Source organism: Onychostoma macrolepis, chromosome 16 (assembly GCF_012432095.1).
Source record: "Onychostoma macrolepis isolate SWU-2019 chromosome 16, ASM1243209v1, whole genome shotgun sequence".
Classification (NCBI taxonomy): domain Eukaryota; kingdom Metazoa; phylum Chordata; class Actinopteri; order Cypriniformes; family Cyprinidae; genus Onychostoma; species Onychostoma macrolepis.
This window is the reverse complement of record NC_081170.1, coordinates 7,027,266-7,046,380: the sequence shown is the minus strand read 5'-3', so window position 1 is coordinate 7,046,380 and position 19,115 is coordinate 7,027,266. Positions and strand designations below refer to the sequence as shown.

The window sequence follows — 19,115 nt, the reverse complement described above, 5'->3', positions numbered from 1 at the left end:
AGCGTGAAACCCCTCACCCAGCACTGCGCTTACACAAAGACGTGCATACAAATGGAGATAAATATACGTTTGAAGGTTCGGTTTGTACAGTGATGAAACACTTCGGTGCCTATTAGGGTTGGGAATCGAGATTGGGTTTGTATTCAGAACCAGTTCCAAAAAAATATGGCAACCAAATCATTTGCATGACATTTGGTTCTGAGCGTTTTCTGCATTGATATTGAATCTACAGCACCACTGCAAAATAAATCATATTTAACTTTGAGTTTCAACCGAATGTTATGAGGCAAAACTTGGCCTAAGTTTAAAAAAACAAAAGACTTATTATATGCAATGACTAACACACAGCAGTCTGAAATAGGCTGAAATGGATGAAAAATGACTTGTATGAGCTGGTCTTTTTTTAATGAGCCAGTCAAAAAGACTCACTGATTAGTTCCAAAAGCAGTTTCATGACTTTTGTTTAGTATTTTTGTTTAAGGCAAGACACCTTAGGGTGAAAAATTAAAGCTAATACATATCACCATACTTCCATAGTTGATTGATGATTCACAGTATATTAAGACAACTGTTTTCTATTACGCATTTCCTGAAATGTTGCTTAAATATGCAAATTGGGCATTATCTAATTAAATATGTACACATTTGCATACACTTCCAGAACAGAAATCTAAACGCTAGATAAAGTCAGGTTCAAAATTCTGATTGCATACTGTGGACATATTTGAGATTTCTGACTGAGTGCAGGAGATATATGAAGATATATTATAACTGATGTATCGGTAAGCCCCTCCCCTCAAACGCAGACTAGCCAATGGCAGTCGAGTATCAGTTGCACGGGGACCGGAACTCGGACATCTTTAGGTTTCAGCACCATAGAGAAACATTGGAAGATCCGAAGCTCGCATCGGTTTTATGGGGTTTATGCTTCAAAAATGGAAAAACGATGTGCCTGGGGTACTTGTAACACTGATTCCAGGTATCCTGAGAGGATGGGCGATACAATTTATTTTATTACATTTCCTGAATCCAAACAAAACAGAGCAAAATGTCCCCAAGTATTCGACCCCAATACAAATGAAGACAAAAACTTTCATTTTCTGGTTGTCATACGCTCATTAAGTTACAATTTTCATCCGCTCAAGCAGAACGTTAATGTTATCTTGTGCTTTAGCAAGGTATCTCTGGCTAAAACTAGCTAACGTTAAAGTTAGTGAGTTCATGCTAACGTACAACCTAAATAGCGGACCGTTCTCGCGTCTTGTAGCCTACAGTGTAGGTCAAAAACACATAAACGAAGGTCTACATTTCAGTGCCTCTCCATATTAAACTAGTTAAATGTACATATTTTATAAATCCACCATGGAATATTTAATTCCCATTTGGTGGCCTTCTGTGTCCAAAATTGAGCAAAAACATCATGGGACAAGGTTTTCACTGCAGCTGTCATTGAAAGACAGTGAGCAACTCCGTTTGTTTGTCCGACGGTGCAACAATAACTAAGGGGGGCGGGGCTTACCGATAGGTCAATTAGATGTTATGGAAACAAAATTGACCAGTGCATGGAAAAAACAAACAAAACAAAACAACCATGGTTTTGCATATAGCGTATTAACCTAATATATAATTAGGACTAATTATTTGGAAGGGGTCCTTCTTCAGTGTACTAAAAGAATAATTTGAATCATTAACCCTCAAAGACCGAGACAATTTGAAAATAACTATTGTTCTTAAATGTTTCATAACTTTTGAACCACTAATCCTATCTGAATGCTTTAAAAAGTGTTGTAAAGCGGAGATTTTCCGATTTTCGGTGATATCGCATCCGATATTACATCATCACATTTTGACAACATTGATTCGTCAGAAGAAACCAATGCATTTCATTCCTCTGAGCCAAATAGGAACGATTGTTGACGCTTAGTCCCACTCCCGTGCCCAGATTGGTTCAAACTGTCCCATATTTAACCAATAAACATATTGGAAATTTGAAGAGATGCAAAGTGAAAGTAGAGGCTGTCGTGCAAAATAACACATTTTCATGAGAGAACTCTCTGAAAAGGCAACAGAAAAACAAATGACTGAGTACTTTGACAAACAAACCAAAAACAAGGATGAAACAGCGGTACATATCAGATAAAGCACTGGAATTCATCTCTTAACGTTGCTAGGTGATGTCCCGGTAAAATCGATTCCGATGCAGAGTAACGGCAAATCTCTTTAAGACAAGTCATGTCACTCGGCGGCCATCTTTGAAACGCCTCTCGTGCATCCAAGTGCAACTCCTATCTCTTTGAATGGGGAAACATCAAATTCTCCAAAACTGTTCACTAAGCTTACGATTAAATTTCATATTTGAAATCACCAAAGAAATCTGACAACAACTGTATCATAAATGTTGTTTCTTTTGCTCAAATAGCGTTATAAAAAGCGTATTTTTCAGGCTAGATCAGCCAGTGCGCATGCGCAGTCCTAAACGCACATCTCAGAACGCTGACTGTTTCTATAGCAACCGGGACTACTAACTGCAGCTGCAGTGACGTGCTGACTTCACTGATTAGTGATTGGCTCTTTCATTCAGAAGGCGGGGCTTCCTGTGATTGAGCGGCCATATTGAGCATTGCATTTTTCCCCATTCAAAACTATATGAGTGACATGTCTTGGGTATTCTATAGTCTTTGGTAACGTACAGCCGATCGATCCAGTTATATTATTTATATTATGTAAACAATAATTATATAGTCCACAAAGATCATTTTCCAATTTTTTTCTGTTACACTCTGTATATTTCTCATTCATTTTGTGTGTAAAACGACAAGGCCTCACATACAGAAGAAGTGAGTATAAGGGTTTTTATATGAATCTTTGCAAATCGCCTTTCCTAATAATTTACTAGTTAGTCAGTTTCGCGGTTAAAGTAAACAGTACTGCTCGTCACCCCACAGAAGAGAGGGGCGGGGTCAGCAGAGCTCATTAGCATTTAAAGCAACATGGACTAGAATGGCTTGCTAAAAACAGAGCTGATTTTGACATGGTATAAAAAGGTGTTTTTTTACACTACCATTGAGAAATTTTAACCAAAGTACGATATAGACTTGTCATTAAGACCCTAAAGAATCATATCAACTTGTGGAAAATGGGCATCCGATGACCCCTTTAAATGGAATCAGAAAATGAAATCAGAATCACTCAGTTCTTTATGATTCACATCCTTAGTGCCTATATACACAAATAGAAGATGAGAGACAGAAGATTATGAAAAGAAGAGGCAGAAGGTCAAGGCAGCGATGGAGGTCAAGGTAACATGTCTCTGCTTTGACTCTGTCACAGCAAACGCACAATAGAGATGTGTGGAGGAGAATCAGATGGAGAGGAATTAAAGAATATGAGCTGCACAAAGACACAGTGAATTAGTCCAGTCCTGCGGTCTATGAGCTTATGTAAAACGTTCTCGTTACACTGGTCAATTTCCACACGCACAATGGCCAAATTTCCCCCACGATTCCTCTGACACGCTCTATCTGACTGTTCCTGCTTCTAAGAGGCTTAGAGGAAAAATTTAGGTGACCTTTAAATAATCAGACACACTAGAGCAGAATATCTGCTGTCCAAACGCACAAGAGCTCAACTGTCTGCTGCCCAAATTTCAAAAGAATAAATTTGATTTTGAGTGTCATTTCAGTGTCTGACAGGCACATTAACGTCTTAGAAAAACAACACAACTAGGTTACATAAATAATAAATTGGCTTTAAGACAAATATGTGTCGGATTTGTGACAATTCAAAGCTGCCTCAGTCAATTTAGTCACGAAGAGCCAGACTTTCAACCTGGCCAAGAACATCTGACTGACACGTAAATCAACCAATCACAGTTCACTTTGTTTTTTCATGCTGTGTAGGGGCGGGTTTATCTAAAATAGACGATTCCACATACATCGAAGAGGAAAAACTCTTTCAGATAATCACACAGCAGTGACTGAAAAAAGCAGAAATGTGTATAGACCTTGTAATGTTCATTCAAAAGTACTCAGTCGAGCAAAAAAAAGTTTCTTACACAGGGCAATCCGAAGCATATATGTTCAGAAACGGCAATAAACTTATTTCATTTGAGCCAAAACCAAAAAATACAGAGGAAAAAAGGAAGACGAGGCTAAAAAGATGGAAGATAATAAGACAAGTGTTTGTTTACAGGTTTGTTGTTCCTACTTTTCCTGATTATTCTTGCTGTGCTATTTTCAGTGAGTCCTCCATTGGTTGCTCAGAGCTGCCCTCAGGGAATCACACACACCCAACAGGCCTGAATATAACCGATTAAACTGTACAGGATTGTGGGATGCATTTATTACTGGAGCAAACACACAATTCCCATCTTCACCATGTGTGTCTGTTCATAGAAAGCGTTTTAGCGCAGTGAGGGTGATGTTGTGTACAGGGACTCGACTGTGAACGTTCAAGGCCTTGAGAGAACGCTGATGCAACTATTCGCAATAAAATGTCAATAAATCTCTGCTGTATCCTAAACAAGTATGTCAGCCAACAGGGAAAATGTGCACTATTTTCTTCCTCAGAGTCTCATTTTTATTTATTGTTTTAAATGTACATATTTATTTATTTTATCCCTCATTTTTTGGCAAACACTTACAAAAAGTGCATATAATGAATGAATGAATGAATGAATGGCTGAATATGACAATAATTGTCTGAATAATAAATGGCTTAAATTAAAAATCTATTTTCTTAAATAAATAAATAAATAAATTCATCTTAAATGTTACTAGTGAATTTAGGCATCATCACAATTGTAGTGCTAATGTTAATATTAAAAATAATATTAACAAAACGTAAACTGATTAATTTTGAAAATGGCTAAGTATTACTTTTAACAATGTTATTAAATTATTTGTTTAAAATATCTAAAATATTATTTAAAATATTTAAATATGAACTTTAAGTGAGCATTAGAAGATGGCAAAAGTAATATAAATGTAATGACAGCATGCATTTACATTTAAATATCCAATCAGACCAATCAGCATCCAAAACCGTAACTATCTGTTTGATAAAATACAGTCCGGCAAAGATGAATCGGTAACCTCGCAGTGGAGTCGTTCCCTTTTGCTAATAAATATGAAGGCAGAGAAGAAATTATAGCGACTTAACAAAACACTCCAGAAATCCTGTTATTAGCCTTTTTGTTTCCTATATTCAGTCTCCTGGCAAAAAGATTAGACGATTTTAAAAGAACTGCATAATCTTCTTTAACAGCTTATCAAAACTTTAATGATTTGCTGATAAAGTGCACAAATGAAGGCGCTGGTAAAGAGGATCAGCCCCACAGTGCAGTGCAGTGATTAGAAGATGAGAGCTGGGAAACGAAAAATCCCACGTCTGCCTCGTGTTCACTTTGAGGGGGAAGAAAGTCTGTTTCAGCGCAGAGAGAGTCATAATCATCTGAAAAACATTCGGCTAAATGAGAGCTCTCGCTCTGGAATCCTTGTACTTTGCTTATTTACTTGTTTATACGTGCACCTCAATGCAATATAACCATCAAAGCATGCGTTCATAAAGAACAACACTTTAAATTGTCATGGCAGCATGCTTCCCTTCCAAAAATGTATAATGGAAACCACAGTTTCTGCTGAAACACAAAAGCGACTGCTTGCTAGGCTAATAACTGAAATTAGCCAAATGACATTGCTAACACCTCAGCTAATACCTATTACCTTGTTAAGAGGAGTTGTTGAGAAACTTACTGGACAACCCAGGTGAAAAACAAGTACACTTCCATAATGTACTTAATGTGCTCTATTTTCAAGCACTAATTTTGTACTTAATATACTAAAAATGATCCTTCAGTACTTCTTAAGGTCAACTTAAGATCATCTAAGTGTACTCAACTGTGCTATTTTGTGACACCAAGAATATGAACTAAAATGCACTTTTAACATACTATCTTTGTATTTAAAAAATTTATTTATCTACCACTTGTAGTACACTTGAGTGTACTAGTGAATGAAAGATGGGTTCAAGTGTACTACGAGTGGTAACTAAATACATTTTTAAAATACAAAGATAGTATGTTAAAAGTGCATTTTAGTTCATATTCATGGGGTCTCAAAATAGCATAGTTGAGTACACTTAGATGATCTTAAGTTGACCCATTTTTAGTATATTAAGTACAAAATTGGTGTGCGAAAATAGAGCACTTTAAGTACATTATGGAAGTGCACTTATTTTTCACCTGGGAAGAAAAAATCTGTTGACACACTGATGGAATCAAGCCAAAATAGTGACCAAAAACAGCACTCAACTACCTGGCAACCACTCAACAGCAACCCTAGCAACCATGCAGCAATGCTCATGCAAAAACTCAAAACAGCTTACAAACAGAGTGATACATTTTCCTCAGGCAATATAGTCGTTTCTACAGTAAAAATGTGTTCATATGCTATTAGCTACTATCACATCATCAAAACATGAAATTGTAATGACAATTTTATAGTCAATTGTAACCTACATTTTTACAAAACATTTTTACAATTCACTGCAGTTTCCAGCTGAAATGAACACTAATGGCAGTAAAACACCAACAACTTTAATTCCTGTTGACACAAATTATGATTACAGGGCAAATTATCTATTAATAAAGACTTATTTTTGAGCAGTTTCTTGCATAGCATTTTATGACCTCAAAACAGTTTTGCCATAGTGCATTATTTGTAATACATTTTGATGTTTGCATCACAAAACCAGCTACATATGCATTGTTTTTCCCGATGTAAACTTGCTCCGGTACAGCACAGCACTTACGATGCGGAGCATCAGGTATGAATCTTATGAAAAACTAAAATGGCGTGGTTGCTTTATCAAATCCATTTTTACCCCAGGTTTGCTTTTGGTAACACTGTTGGTTAGGTTTAGGCTGGTTTTTAGTACAGGTGGTTCTGTACATTTTCAAACACGATAGACCATTAAACTTTTAGTGTATCTCACCAGACATTTAATTTCATACAACAACCAACGTAATAAAAACACCTGCTTTGGATAAAACTGAACACTTTTTTTTAGTGCCACTCACTGTATTTCACTTTGAAATTGATGCGAAACGTGCAAGAAGCAATGTAATATCATTTTGCAGAAATGTCGCCACAGGCCCGTATTCCAATGAGCCTGGCTTGGAATTTATTATGATTTAACAGTAATAATAACTGTTGAAATTACAGTATTCTGGTGGAATACTAAGAGTTGTAATATGTTGCTACCTGTAGCTGTGTATTCCTACTCATACTGTGTGAAGTTTAGACAGCATGGATGGGTTATTAGATCTTAATGTTGCGTTTGAAGTCCAGATGATTTGCTACATGTGTGCAGCTTGATGCTTGAAGAAACACGCGTGAATCACTGACGCCTTTGGGCCATCCGCTGTTGAAATGCATTTGGAAACACGGAAAATAATGTCAACAAAGCAAATGTCAGCGAATGACATTTGTCATAGCAAAACCACAATGGCCTGTGACCCCACGACCTTACATTACAAATCACACCGCTAATAGATGTAAGAGACATGGGAACTGAAGCCACACCAAACATCTCTGAGCATTAGCTGTACACACACACACGGGTCAAAAGGAAAGAAAGAAAAGAGATGCAGATAGCGGAAGAGTGCGGTGCTGGTGTGTTTGGTACGGGGCAGATAAAGCGTCCTCTTACCTTTGCTGTAAACCACACAGTTGTTCTTGTTGTCGTCTGTTCCCTGCCAAGTCACATCCAGCAGCCACCTGGGGCCTGCGTTCAGCACCAGCGGGACATGCGGCTTCGTCTTCTGCAGTGGTGGAGATAACACACACACACACACACACACACACACAAGCAATTAGTTTATTTGGGGACAATTTAGCAACAAGCTCATAAGCACAGGGAACTTTTATGATTTTCAACAGGGCTCAAAAATAAAGATTATATGTTTAATTCAGATTTTTTTCTTACACTTCCAACACAGGAAGTATTGGTTTTGGGTCAGTGAAATGACTCTTGCCTTCTCACTAAACATTTTACATGCATTGATCTTGTACATCAGTTTTTTTATGCAATGCAAATGTTTTCTGTGATGTATTCTACAATGTTGTTGCAAATTCTGCTCATTTATCACCAAGATTATTATACATTTTCTGTTATTTATTGATTATTATTTAGTTTTGTTACATGTCAAAATGAGTGGTTGTCTTGAAAGCATCAGTAAGAATGTGTTTAGCTGTATTATTTTCAGCTAGTTGCATATTTTTTGTGTAAAGAAACAAAATAAAATTTTATATATATATATATATATATATATATACACACTAAAAAAAAAAAAAAAAACAACTTACAATTTGGGGATGAAAAAATAAAAACTGATCATTCTTTGATGGTGGGGAACTATAGATTTTATAAATATATTCTAGAGACATATTTTCTTGTAAATGTCAGTATGTTCAGTATATTTTTCAAAAAAGTAAATTTCAGCAAGGCTGAATAAAGAGATCGGAGAAATGGCTACTGAAAATTCACACTTGCATCACATGAATAAATTACATGTTAAAATGTATTAAAATGGAACATTTATTTTAAATTGTAAGAATATTACTGTAACTGTTTTCACTGTATTCTAGTTCAAAAACATGCAGCCTTGAGAGTATAAGACACTTCTTTCAAATCATTAAAAAAGCTTACAGACCCTAAACTTTTGGTTTAAGTCACCATAATTTGCAATAACAACATTTACTACATCATAGAAATCCAAATATTTTACTGTACATTTTTGCAAAGTGTAAAAAAAAATAAAAATAAGTAGTGGCAAGATGGCACTGGCCATCCTTATTGTTAAGACTTGATTTAACATCCTTTCCTCTATCAAAGGGAAAGAACATAAAACTGAACCGTTTTAGGATAGACCAAAGAATAAGACAACCAGTCTGTCCTGTGGATGAGAAGAGGAGAATTTTGGGATATACAGTGGGGCAAAAAAGTATTTAGTCAGCCACCAATTGTGCAAGTTCTCCCACTTAAAAAGATGAGAGAGGCCCGTAATTTTCATCATATGTATACCTCAACTATGAGAGACAAAATGAGAAAAAAAATCCAGAAAATCACATTGTAGGATTTTTAAAGAATTTATTTGCAAATTATGGTGGATAATAAGTATTTGGTATCAAAGTATCCTTTGTTGGCAATGACAGAGGTCAAACGTTTTCTGTAAGTCTTCACAAGGTTTTCACACACTGTTGCTGGTATTTTGGCCCATTCCTCCATGCAGATCTCCTCTAGAGCAGTAATGTTTTGGGACTGTCGCTGGGCAACACGGACTTTCAACTCCCTCCAAAGATTTTCGAGGGGGTTGAGATCTGGAGACTGGCTAGGCCACTCCAGGACCTTGAAATGCTTCTTACGAAGCCACTCCTTCGTTGCCCAGGCGGTGTGTTTGGGATCATTGTCATGCTGAAAGACCCAGCCACGTTTCATCTTCAATGCCCTTGCTGATGGAAGGAGGTTTTCACTCAAAATCTCACGATACATGGCCCCATTTATTCTTTCGTTTACACGGATCAGTCATCCTGGTCCCTTTGCAGAAAAACAGCCCCAAAGCATGATGTTTCCACCCCCATGCTTCACAGTAGGTATGGTGTTCTTTGGATGCAACTCGGCATTCTTTCTCCTCCAAACACGACAAGTTGAGTTTTTACCGAAAAGTTCTATTTTGGTTTCATCTGACCATATGACATTCTCCCAATCCTCTTCTGGATCATCCAAATGCTCTCTAGCAAACTTCAGACGGGCGGACATGTACTGGCTTAAGCAGGGGACACGTCTGGCACTGCAGGATGTGAGTCCCTGGCGGCGCAGTGTGTTACTGATGGTAGCCTTTGTTACTTTGGTCCCAGCTCTCTGCAGGTCATTCACTAGGTCCCCCGTGTGGTTCTGGGATTTTTGCTCACAGTTCTTGTGATCATTTTGACCCCACGGGTGAGATCTTCGTGGAGCCCCAGATCGAGGAGATTATCAGTGGTCTTGTATGTCTTCCATTTTCTAATAATTGCTCCCACAGTTGATTTCTTCACACCAAGCTGCTTACCTATTGCAGATTCAGTCTTCCCAGCCTGGTGCAGGTCTACAATTTTGTTTCTGGTGTCCTTTGACAGCTCTTTGGTCTTAGCCATGGTGGAGTTTGGAGTTGGACTGTTTGAGGTTGTGGACAGGTGTCTTTTATACTGATAACGAGTTCAAACAGATGCCATTAATACAGGTAACGAGTGGAGGACAGAGGAGCCTCTTAAAGAAGAAGTTACAGGTCTGTGAGAGCCAGAAATCTTGCTTGTTTGTAGGTGACCAAATACTTATTTTACCGAGGAATTTACCAATTAATTCTTTAAAAATCCTACAATGTGATTTTCTGGATTTTGTTTCCTCATTTTGTCTCTCATAGTTGAGGTATACCTATGATGAAAATTACAGGCCTCTCTCATCTTTTTAAGTGGGAGAACTTGCACAATTGGTGGCTGACTAAATACTTTTTTGCCCCACTGTGTGTGTGTGTGTGTGTGTGTGTGTGTGTGTGTGTGTGTGTGTGTGTGTGTGTGTGTGTATATATATATATATATATATATATATATATATATATATATGATGAAAAGTGACACTGAAGCTCAGGCAGTTTCTAGAGTTTAATGGTGTGTTCAGTATCAATAACCTCTCTACCAGCCCAGGGTCCTCTCATTTAACTCTGGAGAGTGTGGAATTATCAGCCCGAATTTTTCCCAGCGATCCAGTTTCTGATCTCTCCGATTACGGCCTGATCTCAGGTGCCTGGGAATAGCAAAAAGAATGCGGACGGCTTTCGGTGAGGAGAAGGCAAGCGTTCAGGACTGAACTTTGGCCACATTGTGCCTCCCTATCACCACCATCTCACTATTTCCTGCGACGGGCCGAGAAGAATTTAAAGAATCAGTATCCATTTCAAAGGCCGATTGAGGTTACGTTTTTATAATGCTCCGGCAAATTATTCCGAATGTGTAACGTCATTTTTCTTTTCTGGCTGGGGTTGAAACGCGCCGCTTTAAGTTCTATCTATAAGGTGAAAGCGGTAAGATAGAGAAAAGCTACTAAAATGCACTCACACCCTTTTTGTGGAGAAAGGGCCGCTGCTGCTGCCCGGCTGTTCTCTATGTCAGTTTTTTTCTATTTCATTTTTTAAATGGCTTTTTTTAAAGGCCAATGAAAGCCTCGAGAACATCATCTCCTCACTCCGAGGCAGGATTGGTAGAGATCTTGGACAGCTGTTACAGTAGCCCATTACTGGCAGGCAAAATGTCTGTCTTTCTGGGCCATTAGACGTGACGCCCCAGGCACACCTTCATTAGAGTGCAGCAGAAATAGTTTAGCTAAGTGAAAATGGGCTGGAGTCACTCTCAGGCGCCTCACGTGACATCATTTCCTTTCCCGAGTCCACATCCCCTGCAAGTGCTGAGCTATTGCGATTTGCTCCTGCAAAGTATGCATTCGTGACAGATAAAATGTCAGAAACACACTGTCAAACTATGTCAGGAGGAAGTGTTGCTCAGTGGTTGCTCTTTCAAAGCTCATTTAAGCATCAACTTTGTTAGAGATTATATTCTTTAGGAGAAATAAACAGAGCATATACAATTATAAAATAAACATGGGTGGCAAAGTTCAGATTATGAGAGAATTTAGAGAAGCTACTGAGAAATATTTGAGTTAATATTGAGATCTCTCAAATTTGCTAAAAATAAAGGTTCCATGAAGAACCTTTAATGTTCCATTGCACAAAAGGTTCTTTATAGTGGGAAAAAAAGTTAATCAGATTATCAAAATGGTCTTCACACTATAAAAAAAGGGAAATTCAAGAACCTTGCACTCATGGTTCTTCTATGGCATTGCTGGGAAACCCCCCTTTCGACACCTTTAAGGTCTTTGCACATTGAGTCCGAAATTTTCACACATTAAAAAATAAATACGACATCACGTTGTGTCAATCACGTTTACACACTGCAATTTTCTGCGTTTTCGCATACGTAGTAAGCATTTTGATGGGAAAGGATGACAAATATGAAAGAAAACAAAAAAACGCATACAAAAAGTTTGGAGTTGGTGTGCAAGGACCTTTACTCTGAACCCTTCAAAATAAAATTTCTTTATTGACATTGATGGTTCCATGAAGAACCTTTAACATCCATGGAAACTTTCCATTGCATAAAAAGTTCTTATAGTGAAAAAAAAGTTCTTTAGATTATTAAAATGTTCTTCACACTAAGAAAAAAAAAGTTATTTTAAGAACTTTTCACTCAAAGGTTCTTTATGGAACCCACAATGGTTCTTCTGTCATAGCTGCAAAAACCCCCTTCTGGAAACTATATTTTTAAGAGTAGCATCTCACAATTTGAAAGGTGAGAAACTCACAAATTGGTTCATCATCTTCTCAGCAGACGAAGAGATCTTGAGAAAAGTCTTCATTTGCTCTCCATTTAATTTAGGAGAAACAAATGACATATTAAAAGATTTTCGTGATTTTTATCCATTTGCTGTCCATCTTATTTAGGTGATGATTTCAAGATTCTTTCAGTAAAGCCTTGTCGTAAAGGGTGTTTTGACCCTCACCTGGCCGTCTACATGGGCGTCTTTCCCCACGCTGGCAGCGAGACAGAACCCTCGGACATTTAACACTGCTTCCGTTTCACATCTCAAATTAGCCATACAATAACACCTTATATCCAGGCTGACCTGAGAATTTTACAGGCCTGTCAAAGAGCACCGGAGACCGTCTGATTGTTGCCACGACAACTATCTAAAATGAGAATCGGATTAACCCTTTCTCTGATCCCCACCGTCTGGAGTCATCTCTTATTCAGAAGCAAAGGTCTGCGCTGTCTGTCTGTCTCTCTCTCTCTCTCTTTCTTTCTTTTAAGGCCCAGAAGCTCTCCAGCCAAAGCAGCTAATGATGCAATTCATGAAAAAATGGGCACACATGTGAATTGTTATATGTAGATGAGTATCATGTGATGCAAATCCTGCTATTCATCAATATTATATTCTGTATTCAGTAGGCAGATGTTTCAAAAGGTGTTTCAAAATATATGACATGACCTGCATGTTTAATTCAGTGTGGCTCTGTTATGATTATTTTGTATTTTAATGCAATTTTGCAGTATTACAGAAATATATCCACTACTGATCAGAAGTTGAATAATTACAGTTTTTGAAAGAAGTCTCTTATGCTCATCAAGGCTATATTTACTCGATCAAAAATATTTTATAACAGACATATTTTGAAATATTATTACAATTGAAATGAAACATTTTCTGTTGTGTGTTGTGTAAAATTTAATTTATTCCTGTGATGCAAAGCTGAATTTTCAGCATCATTACTCCAGTCTTCAGTGTCACATGATCCTTCAGAAATCATTCTAATATGCTGATTTGGTGTGTAATTGTTATCAGTTAATAAAAAAAAACCCTTTAGCGCAACATTCCCAACAATTCCAAACTTTGCACAGTATACATACTGTATACTATACTATTCTGAATTGATCTCTCAGAGACCCTTGAATCACTTTGCATCTATTGAAACTGACCGTTTGTTTAAAAAAATAGTGTAATCTGTGATTTTAGCACTAGAATGATTTTAAGCAACAATGAAAGACAGACTCCAAATCTGCTGCTGCATGTTTGACTGAACAGTCCTCAAGGTTAATAGCATTAAGCAAAAAAACAAAACTGATCAAAAACAGATTGCAAATGAACACACACATACCACAATAAACCAGTAGATAATGTTTTGTATTCTCTCGTCGACGTACAAGTGAAGCGAAAGCGTCTCTCATTTGCAGACAGATGCTGAGGTGACGCTTGATTTAAGACCTTCACCGGAGGCGCTGTGTGTAAGTAACGGATCTCTAGTCTCACTCCACTGCTTCGCCATCTCTCTCTCTCTCCATGTGTAAGAGATACAGTGACCAAAACAGTGTAGTCAGCGAGCGAGTGATTACAAACTGATGCTCCAAATTCGCTATAAAATGAAAATCAATATTTCCACAAGTTGCTGCAACATAAAAGATAACCTTCATTGATTTTTCACGACTTAGGCCTGTGTGATAAAATCTAATATAAATTTTCAGCTGGTCGGATTTGGATCAGAGCAGGGAAGCAGGGGCTGCCGATAAGTTCCTCGCTAACATCCCTCAGAGTTGGCTTTTTTCCCTCCCTTCCCTTTTTTCTCTCCTCCACCTCTTTCCGAGCCACGGCTGTACTATTTATAATTGGCCTGGTACGAGCGAAAGCTTCTATCGGGAATCAGCTCTAATTTTTATTACGGAGCAGCTAAAGCCTGTTCCAGATAATTTGGAAATTTCAGGGGGAATTGTGATGGAGCTGATGGCAGTGGCGCAGAGGCCCGTAGAAAGGAGCTAACCTGTAATAGCCTGTGTGGCGGCAGCTGATTAAATGTTGCCATAGATGAAAGACCCGCCATCGCCGCAATAAATTAACCAATCACACAAATCCCAAGTCGCCGCTAATCCGGCCTTGATACCCTGATCCTCTGATCAGCTGAAGGAGGTGAAGGGAAGAAAGTGGCTGGTGACACTGTGAGCCACCCTGACTCCAGGCCTGCGTGTAAACAACGGGCTAATGATAGCGGTGCTGCTGACCGACCGACCGACCGCTGCCACGCTCCCCAGCGCGGCTCACGGGGCCACCGGAAATCCCAGTGTCCACGCTACGCACACCCTTCATTTCTGACACCAAATCATTTAATTCAGCATGAGAAATATGGTTAATATGGATTTGTCACATATACATCCTCATGATAAACACTCCACTATATTTGAATCAATCAAGAATATTTATATTTATAAAATTCTATGTATTAGACCAACTTGAAATTTCTGGCTTTTGAGATTGAGAAAATAAAGTGTAAAATTTTTAAATTTGCACAGTATATACAGTAAATATATTCTAAATATTTGTTTAAATGGTTAGACGTAACATTGGGATTTAAAATAATTATTAAGTAGTAATATAAAAAGGAAGTAAAAAAACTAACCACAATGTCACAAAGATACAACAAAAGCATACAGGTAAATAGCAAAAACAGCAAAAAAAATACCAATAATGAGCAATGCCACATGACAATGTTTATCAAATTTAATTTACACAATTTTAATCCAAACAAATAGCTTTGTTTGTTAGATTTATGTCCTTGAATATCTGCATTTTAATACATTTTCATATATTAAAATGCAAAGATTCAAGGACATAAATAAATTAAAAACTAATTATTTTGTATTATGTTTTAGTTTTAATGAAATTCCTGTAGCTCAAACAGTCAAGCATGTCACTAGCAAAGCCAAGGTCATGGGTTATATTCCCAGGGAATGCATGAATTGCATACCTTTAATGTAATGCAAGTTGAAAAGTGTCTGGCAAATGCATAAATGATAGATTTTTTCATTCAAACAAGCCATTCAGACCCTTCATTTCTACAGCAACTGATGTCCAGCCTTAACTCACACACACACACACACACACACACACACACACACACACACACACACTGTATTCACAGCACATTCTCACTGTGCGGCCCCCTCTATATGAATGAATGTCGTATGTCAGGCTGACATGTGCGAGGGTTCGAGGCAGAGGTGCAGGCTGAAGGTGAGGATAACAGGACCGGACCTGCTCTAAGACTCTGTTTACAACATAACGCACCCTCGATACGGCGACTTCAATTAGTTGTTCACCGTGATGAAACAAATTGCATGTGGTCAACTGGAAATTTCATTAAGGCAGATTTTCCTGCAGCTCTCGTTATCTCCGCGTATTAATATTTCCTCAGGCTTGCTGGACGGGTGAGTTGCGGGGGACATTTTTTTCCCCCTTCCACGCAGCAAACGTCCAAATCCCCTTCACACGCATCCACACGAAATTATGGATTCTCTAAAAATAAACCCTGATGTTTCTCCTTTTCATGTGCTGTTTGATAAACTAAATAAAGCCCTGTATTTTTTCAAAATCACTATCTAGCCCAGAAAATATATTCCCATGTCTGTCATCCGTTCCAGCCTGCTCTTTTTAAATGGCAGTGGTTTCATCGCCTAAAATGAAAAGATACCTCCTCCTTGGTGCCGTCTTTGCTTCTTCTTTTTTTTTTTTTTTTCAGAGCGAGCATCTGCTATTGGGAGGCTAAATAACGGAAATATGCAAAAAGAGAAATTGCACGCTAATTCCCTTTGGAGATAGATCTTGGCGCCTGCCCTGTCATAAATCAGAGAATTTCGATATGAAATGAGGCAAGCTGCTCTAATCATTTCTGCATTTCAAATTGGATCACTGGCTCAATCGCTTGGCTTTTAAACTGCTTGCCTAAGAGCAAATGTGAGGTGGGAGATAATGGGGAAGAAATCTCAGCCCGCGTGCTGTAGTTAGTTTACTGCTTGAGTGCAAAAGAATGCTTTCAGCCCCCCTCCTCCTCCTCGCCTCTCTGCGGCTTTCTCTTTTCAACTTTGTTAAATTGACTTTTTCGTTTGAAATCGATTAAATTGAGAATCACTCCGGCTCTACCAATCTTTTAAGGAACACCCATTGAGGTTCGCTCGGGCCTATCGTTTTGCACTGTTCGCCGTTGCTATAGGAACCATGCATATTTATTCAAAATCACCTTGCTTTAAAACATAGTTCGACTTGGTGCTGATTTAATCGCAATCTTTTCTGAAGACGGAAATGTGTCCTATTTACCTCCTAAACAACGGCCTTCACAGAGTCATACGACCTTTAATCGAGATTACGAACAACGGCAAATAAACAGGACATGCTGTACAGCGTGTTTTGTCTGTCATTTCTCATTTTCTTTGACACGTCGCGTTTCTTGATATTGAACGTCTGATTGGTTCATCTGATGAATTACAAAATGAGGGGTAGATGCTAGACAGGACCTTACATTGGACTTATATTGTCATCTCGACGTGTTTTGAAGCATCAGGCATGGAAAGGTTTCAGCTCTAATGCCATCTGGTTTAATGAGCACTTAGCCTCCAGGACAGGAGCTCTTCCTGTCGCTGTCTCTCTCCTCCAGGGCTGAACGGTACAGTCAGAGAGGGCTGCTGGGGACTTCATTAGCACATGCACCCGGCGATATACTGTGATGGGCCAGATTTATAATGGCACAATTTGAAAGAAATGCACTTAAAGTGATAGGTCGCCCACAAATGAACATGCTGTCATCATTTACTCACCCTCTGTATGCCAGCTGGTTTTTGCGTGCAACCTAAAAGAGCTATAAAATTGTTCAATTTATTTGTGCGCTATATAGTCTCATGAAGCTAATTGATAGATTTGCATGAGGAAAACAGAAATTCAAGCCATTTATCACTGAAAATCATTGAAGAAGAGTGTCAAGGCATCATGGCAGGTTTAAACACCATTGACGACTGATGCAAAATGCTGAATATTTTAAGAGATTTTGAGGGAAGATTTTTAGTAAATGAAAAATTATTTCACACAAAGCTATTGTATAACTTCAGAATAGCATAATAAGTCATATGAACACATACTTTACAGTGTTTTTTTAACAGCTGCAATCACTATGAACTGTAGTGGAAAAGAGCTCTGTAAAAATTCTTCAAAATTTCTCCACAAAAAATGTGTCCATAAAAATAAAATAAAATATAAAATAATATAAAGCAAAACAATGTATATATAATATATATATATATAAATTTTTTTTTTTAAAAGTATATAAAACATTAAAACCAAATAAAAACAGGGGTTTATCACATCAGGTGAATAAATAATGTAGTAAATAATGACAAAAACTTCATTATTACATCAACTCTTTAATCTCTTTAAAGTGTGCCAATATCTTAAGTGGATAGCAGCTGCCATTGTGTAGTTGCAACAATATTGGGCGTGCACAAATTAGCCTGAAATTACAATGAATAAAAACAGCCACACAACACAACCTGAACAAATTCAAGCAGACTTGAAAGCAAACAAAGGTAGAGTGTGAAGTTGAATGCACTTTGCACATAACTCGCATGCATATTATGTTCAGGGGACATGGCGACGCTGAATTCATAATGTTTGCTTTGCATTATAATAATGTCTAGGAGGCAGAGGAACATGCCCTGCTCTTGTGCTCAGATTCGGCTCGTGAAATGGTGTGCCCTGCCCATAGATCCCCCTATTTCAATTTAAATTTCCACTTTGAATCCAATTGCGGGATTCTTTGATCTTTGCATGCAACTTGCAGTCGACTCCTACAGCAAGAGCTAGCTATTGGGCCAATAACAAGGTGTTCTCTGTACGTCCTGTACACCTGTACAGATATCAGCATACCTGGAGGCCCGAGGAGGCAGGTGGCATCTGCTGGGCAACCAATCGCACAAAACGTCATTGCATTGCGCAGATTCCTCTCATCGTTAGATGCGAGGAATGAAAGCTACGCGATCAGATGTGATACAACCTCTGAAAACTAGAGTGAATGTGGGTAAAGAAAACTCTCAGCATGAAGTAGCAACCATTTGCATAATCTTCCAGGGCAGCATTAGAGCGCAACATGATTTGAGATGGGGTCTTCGTAAAATTATTCGCGATACTGAGTCATAGGTAAATAAATAAAAGTGAACTCCCCCTCTGAACGCATTAGACGTGAACTCTCTTATCTCCGCTCGCCGACCGTTAAAGCGAGGGTTTGCGGGGCTGCGTATGCTCTTTGTTACCCAATTAGTTTACTGACGACCCCCGTGGTCTAATTTTCCTGTTTTGACAGGCTCGTACACCCTCGCCTAATGTGCTAGACCACCAGGACAGACGGCCAGACGCTGTCCAGACTTCTGCAGCCTCTATCAAGCGTTTCTATCTCACAAAAGGCTTCTGTGATAGCGCACCAGATGACCGCTGCAAAAAATCTGCGATTTTCACACTGAATACTTTCATTTAGTGCTGCTCCTCCATCTGGACTGGTTTGATGAGCGCTTGTGTGACAAAAGACGAGAGGAGACGAGGACCTCGGCTGTGGCCTCTTGCCTGTGAGGAAGCAAGCGCAAGTTAGGGCAAGTAGACTTTGG

General features: G+C 38.4%; 1 protein-coding gene across 16 annotated transcripts in view; it reads right to left on the bottom strand.

The window, feature by feature from the left end:
- The window catches only part of zfpm2a (zinc finger protein, FOG family member 2a), a 239,909-nt gene that overhangs the window by 53,796 nt on the left and 166,998 nt on the right, over nucleotides 1-19,115 (bottom strand). For all 16 annotated transcript variants that reach the window (XM_058747492.1, XM_058747498.1, XM_058747493.1 and 13 more), the window contains one exon: nucleotides 7,711-7,822. In XM_058747492.1, coding sequence (XP_058603475.1) covers nucleotides 7,711-7,822 — 112 coding nt within the window. The remainder of the gene's footprint in view (nucleotides 1-7,710; nucleotides 7,823-19,115) is intronic.